We start from the raw sequence: 6,321 nt of genomic DNA, 5'->3' as shown, positions 1-6,321 counted from the left end.
GTCCAGGTTCGCCACATACAGAGGCTTACGAGTTCTTTTGGAGTGCAACATGATGCCCTGAAGAAGCAGAAGGTTGGAGCTCGTACTTCGATCGTTCTCGAAACCACTCTGCAAATCGTGGAATCGAATTTCTGCCGAAAGGCGGGATAACAAAACCTTTGAAAACAACCTAAGGACCAAGGGTGAGATCGTGATAGGGCTGAAGTCGAAAGCCGACTCAGGTCTTGGCACCTTAGGGATAAAGATTGTTCTGGAGTGTTTGAGTTCAGGTGGGACAACAACGAAGCTCATAAAATTATTAAGCACAGCAGCGAGGACAACCGCGGGGACCCGATTCGACAGTTCCAACGTTATTCCATCTGGACCAAGTGCCCATCTTGAAAGAGCTCAAAGCCTGCCCAACTTCTGAATCGGCTACAGGGCCGCAGTACGCCTTAACCCTACTTCTAGACGTAGGCACTGAAACGTTGGCTTTAGAAGGAGAAGAGAGATTGGGTCATAAGTTGAGTGAACATGAGCCAGCGTGACAGGGTAACTCACCCCCCGAGCTTAAAGCTGGTGAACCAGGACCTCCGGCCCCATTTTGTAAAGACGCTGATGTTCAAGGTATCTCTCTCTCCTTCTCGCTGCCTTCGTACTAGGCAGGGATTTTTTTAGTAGGCTTGCTACGTTGATGTTTTTGTTGGGGGATGGCATTGAAAACTCGGTAAGTCTCCTCCAAATCAGTATATTGTAATGGTCGAGACAGAACCCTTTCACCGAGGTCCGGCGGAAGTCCCACTTTTTCAAGGTCCTCAACACTGAACTCAGTGACTTCGCCTTCTGACCTCATACAATGTTCCGACACACATTGCTCTTGATTCAGAGTTTCCTGCACCTCCTTGTATGTGGCTGACCGTACAGCCGCCAGTATTTGTTTGTATTTTTGAAGATGTCGTATACCCCTGATACTCATAAGTGAGCGAGTGGGCTAACGCTTGGAAAGTTCAAGATATAAATAGATAAAAAGATAAAAGGATGTTTGCCCAAATCTAGCTCAAGCACAGCCAAGAGATGCATTTCCGCTTAGGTCCAACGACCATAAGACATAGCAGGCCTCCCCGGTTCCGCCGCATACGGAGGGGCCAACCGCGCCCCGTGCGGCCCCTCGTCAACTTCGCAGTCCCCAGAACCGCCAGAATGTAAACAATGAGGATGTTGAGGTTCGATGTTACCTCTTTGCAACTCGATTGGTGCAGAGACCAATCCCCAAGCTGTCTCGGCAAACAGAGGAGAAGGGGGGGGGGCAATACGCCTGTCCGCCAGCAGTTGAGGCAACTGTGACTCGGTCGTTGTCAAAGGGGTTTCAGGCTCGTCAGCCACTACCTCAGGAGAAGGACCGACTTCCGCCAAAGCCGGACTTAGAGCAGCCTGCCCCGAAGTGTTCGATGCCTCCCCATGGGGAGAGCACCTCTCGTCACCTGGTTGTGGAGTCGGCACAGCCGGACTTGAAAAACTTTACCCCCTGCTACTGCCACCCCCATCAGGAGAGCATGGAAGAATTTCTGGACTTGAACTAGGGACTGCAGCCGCCAACTCGTCAGGCCCACCCCACCCGACCCGGCGCAAGCCGCCCCGGACGCACCCGAGCCAGAGGGGTCTGCCTGGGACCTCAGCTTTCTTTTGCATTTAGTGTGATGTGATGATATTGAAAGGAAAGTTAGGTAGCAAGCGAGCTGGTGGTGACGATCCATGACTTGAAAACCCGAGACGAGGTAGGGACGAAAACAGACATACACAAACACGGTCTCGATGATTCGAGACCGTGTTTGTGTATGTCTGTTTTCGTCCCTACCTCGTCTCGGGTTTTCAAGTCATGTGATGAAATTGTCTTGCTTGATTGAGATGTTTTATTCAAGCAAACACCACACTTCCATACGAGCCTTGTGTTATGTGTAAGAAGGTAATGGCTCTCCAATTTGGGCCTTGATGTCACACGAAGATCACAGAAGTGACACGAAAGACTGTCTTGTGGTGGATAGATGGTAACCCATTCATGGGCCGCCGTCCTCGAATAAAAGAAACAACGCTAACACTCAACGGAGCAGGTGTAGGCCCCCTGTGCGATGAACAGGGAGACCCAAAAGAGCAAAAATACGCAGTTTTCACCTGCAACAGGCCTAAGGCCTGCGCTCCCCACTTGGTCGGCTATGCGAAGAGCAGAGCCGTTACCACCGGCACCTCGAGGAGGTGGGGGAGCACTTGTGGCACACCGTACAGAACGATTCGCACAGAACACAGAAAAGAAGCAGCGCAAAAGGTGTGCCACGCCGTTACACCATACTTTGTGAATTCTCTCTTGAGATGCACGATCCGAATGTGGAGGAAAGTGTCGGTTGAGTAGAATGGCGTTTATTTGGCTAGAACTAAAAATGTCCCCACGAGGGGGTAAAAAGAAAGGCCAGGCCAGATGCTGCATGCCCCGCGGCGTAGAACGCCGCGAAGGTGTAATGGGCTTTAGCCATCTGACATGCTCATTTGTGGGAGAAAAAGGGTTAAAACACGCAAAAGAACGAGCTTGGCTGAAAGTAAATTAAAACCGAATGATGGTAAAAACGCCACTCATACAATCTTGTGAAAACGATTGAGACATATTAGGCAGCCTACAAGGGTGCGTGCGGAGAGCCAAGCAACATCTGCAACGGTAAGGCCGAAAATCTTATAGATTTTTAAGGTAGATGGACAGGTCATTCCCCGCGCTCCAAAGACGGCACCGGAGACAATTACTTTTTTGTCGGGGAACAACTGCGCCAGCCCTTGGTATTTCGTAACTTTTTCCAGATGTTTCCGTTGAAGATTCACACACAAGAAAGAACACAATATATTCCCCCGCCGTTACACCATACTTTGTGAATTTTCTCTTGAGATGCCTTCTCCTTTCATCTCCTCTTCCTTCTTGTATTTTCCCTACTCATCTTCTTTGGCGGCAAGGGTCAACCGTGGGCAGTTATTTCACCCTTCTGAAACTGCACTAGGGAAGTGTTGTGTAATGCAGTGTGTGTAATGCAGAGGAAAGTGTTAGTGTGCCGGGCACGCTCCCTTGGTTGGGCTCGATGGTGGGCGACACACCTGTGCACTGAATCACTCTTTTCCTTGTATGGATTCAGTACACTCCAAAAAACATGATCAGCGTCAAAAGAGGCGCTGCACCGAAGCACCAATGAACTGGCTCAGCTTAGACAACCATGGTTCCCGAAATTCCTTGTGGCCCATGCCGAGGACGAGACAAAGCCGTTATCGAAAGTGTCACCATTCCTCATTGCAAAAGAAATTGAAAAAAAAAAACATCGGCAAATCGTACAAAGCAAAGAAGCTCTCATCTGGAGACATTCAAATTGAAGTAGAAAACAGATCCCAAAGTTCAGTCCTTGTGTCTATAAAGAAACTCGGTGACATTCCAGTGTCAATCACAAAACACCGTATCCTGAACATTGTCAAGGGTGTGATCTCCGAGAGTGAGCTCCTTGACTGTTCCGACATCGAGATCGAAGAAGGTTTGCGCGAGCATGGCGTTGTGGCGGCGAGGCGGCTAGTGATGCGTCGGGATGGCAAAGAAATTCAAACCCAGCACATCGAACTGTCATTCCAGCTGCACAGACTCCCTCAAACCATCAAAGCAGGTTACCTGAACTGACACGTGCGACCCTACATTCCTAACCCGCGGCGTTGCTTCAAGTGTCAACGTTTCGGGCATGGATCACAGGTCTGCCGTGGACAGGAAACATGTCCAAAATGTTCAGGCAATGTTCACACACCAGAATCATGTGAGAACACGGTGTGTTGCGCAAACTGCAAAGGCGACCACACAGTATACTCAAGATCTTGTCCCCAGTGGAAAGCAGAAGAAGAAATACTTCGAATCAAAGCAGAACATGACATACCATATAAAGCAGCAAAAGCACAAGCAGAGTTTGCTAGTAAAGGCACTTTCTCCGAGGTGGCGCGCAGGGGAGTAGCACCACTGAGGAAATCTGTAGAGACCCACACTTCTGGGTGTCTACCTCAAACTCCCCAGCAGAAAGGTGGAGACACGAGTGTGTCTCTTCCTGCTCCTACGTTTCCTGGGAACACCCTGGCTTGCCAGGCACGCAGCAAGGAGATAGCCACAGCTTCCAGTGACGTTGATGGCACAATCTCAGTCTGGGACGGCACCATGCCGGAACCATCCCAGACCATGTCACAAAACATGGAATTGGATGACGATGACTGCTTATCCCAGAAATCGTCATCCAGTTTGCCAGGTGTTCTCTCTCAGGGCAAAGGAAAAAGAGAGAAAACATCTGGTCGAGGTAGGGGCAGCAGAACAAAAGACATGCAGAAATTACCTCCACGAAGAATAACCCCTCCTTGAATAAGCCATTCATGTACGTAGAGTCCACAGGGGTATGTACTTGCATCCAAGGCACAATGAAGATATTGCTCCTTCTCCTCTCCCTCTTCCTATTCATGGGTCTAGGTAATATAGTACAATGGAATTGTCGAGGTCTCTTTTCCAACCTCGGTGACATTAATGACCTCTTAGAGGAACAAAAGGCAGTTTGCTGTTGCTAACAGGAGACATATCTACATGAGAACAGTATAAATCCCTTCCGTCGACACAATTTGTTTAGAAAAGACCGCACACACAGCACCCGCGCATCTGGCGGTCCCCGCAGGGGGCACCGGCTTCGGCTGGTGTTTGGTGAGTGGCGCCACCACGGACCCCAGCCCCCAGTCCTAAGGTGTTATCCGTACCGTGCCGAGGGGATTTAAGGTGAAGGGTAGAAACCTTGAACGGTGGCAGTCGGGGACTTGGTCAAGCCCCGGCTGATGGGTTGTCAAACTCCGGGACCTTCCCGTATGTATGAGTATGAAATACGGGTGACCTTTTTGGAATACTCATTGATCAAACCTACATCGTGGCCGCAAAGCGTCCACGGACCGAAGCCTTAAGGACTGTAACAAAACAGTTCACTTCAAAATACATTGTACTTTCTTCTTCAGATACAGAGAAAGAGAAAAGCACACCACTGGGAAAGATGTCACCCTTTTTCATTGAGAAAGCGGTGGCATCACTGTCTAAGTACATAACTGAAATCAAACGCATCAGATCTGGCGACCTTCTCGTAAAATGCACCAATGAAATAGACTGTGAACGCATTCTAAACACACATGAGATGATGGGTAAAAAGATTTCAGCTTCCTTGCACAAAACACTGAACACTTGCAGGGGCGTCATCGCAGTATCAGAACTGATTGACGTGCCTGTGGAAGAAATCCTAGAAAACTTGAAGGACCAGGATGTCATTGATGTACGCAAAATCAAAATCCGTAAAAATGGGGAGTACATCACAACACGAAATATAGTACTGACTTTTGACAGGCCCACACTTCCAACAAAACTAAAAGTGGGCTACCTGTCAGCAGATGTCCGACCTTACATACCGAACCCGTTGCGCTGTTTTCGGTGCAACAGGTTTGGACATGCTGCAGACGGGTGCCGTGGCTCTGCCTGTTGTGCACGATGTGGAAAGTCTGACCATGAGACTAAAGAATGCAAATGGCCAGACTGCTGTGTCAACTGTTCTTCCAACCACCCATCCTACTCGAGGTCCTGTACAAAGTGGAAATATGAAAAGGAAGTCCTGCACGTTAAGGTTACACAGAACATCAGTTACCCAGAAGCAAGGAAAAAAGTAGCTCCCATCTTTTTCGAAAAATCCTTTGCCACAGCCGTAAAACAGAAAGTGAAACTAGTAACACAGTACACACAGACCGAGCAATCACTGCTGATAGAGACAACCACAAAAGATGTCCAGGGAGGTGCACGTCCACCTCCAGTCCCCGAAACTCCAGTGGCGTCCCTAACACCGACGCCACTTCTGTCCTCACAGTCCACGGAGACCACATCCATGGACTGCGAGGACGAGACGAGCTCTGAGCGCTCCTTCGCGAGCACGAGCTCCCAAGTCCTCCAAAAGAATAGAGCTAGTCTGTCGGGGAGTGGGTCACTCCCTGACATATCTGACAAGGAGCTTGCGGCTGCGCGGAAGAAACAAACAAGGCCGCGGGTCACACCTCCAACAAAAAATAGGTGATGAAAGCTTTTCAAAGTCGGCAAAAGTTTCTGACACACTTACTACTACTTCTTAGTACTGCAACTATTATGCAACACACGATCCTCCAATGGAATTGTCGTGGGTTCCTTTCTAACTTAGATGATGTGAACGATCTCTTCGAGACGTATAATGCTACATGTTTTTGTCTTCAGGAAACATATTTGAACAACCAAACACAAAATCC

The 6,321-nt window shown here is 49.0% G+C and overlaps 1 protein-coding gene across 1 annotated transcript; it reads left to right on the top strand.

Annotated features, from left to right (window-relative positions):
• Positions 1-5,057: 5,057 nt before the first annotated feature.
• On the top strand, positions 5,058-6,116 carry LOC135373467 (uncharacterized). Its single transcript, XM_064606663.1, has one exon. It carries the CDS (start codon positions 5,058-5,060, stop codon positions 6,114-6,116), a length of 1,059 nt encoding a protein of 352 aa, XP_064462733.1.
• Positions 6,117-6,321: the final 205 nt, after the last annotated feature.

Source organism: Ornithodoros turicata, unplaced genomic scaffold (genome assembly GCF_037126465.1).
Source record: "Ornithodoros turicata isolate Travis unplaced genomic scaffold, ASM3712646v1 Chromosome25, whole genome shotgun sequence".
Taxonomy (NCBI): Eukaryota; Metazoa; Arthropoda; class Arachnida; order Ixodida; family Argasidae; genus Ornithodoros; species Ornithodoros turicata.
The sequence above is the reverse complement of the archived record's forward strand: the minus strand, read 5'-3'. Positions and strand labels throughout refer to the sequence as shown.

Coding starts and splice junctions, on each gene's coding strand:
- LOC135373467 (XM_064606663.1), top strand. CDS start 5,058: ATGTCACCCTTTTTCATTGAGAAAGCGGTGGCATCACTGTCTAAGTAC.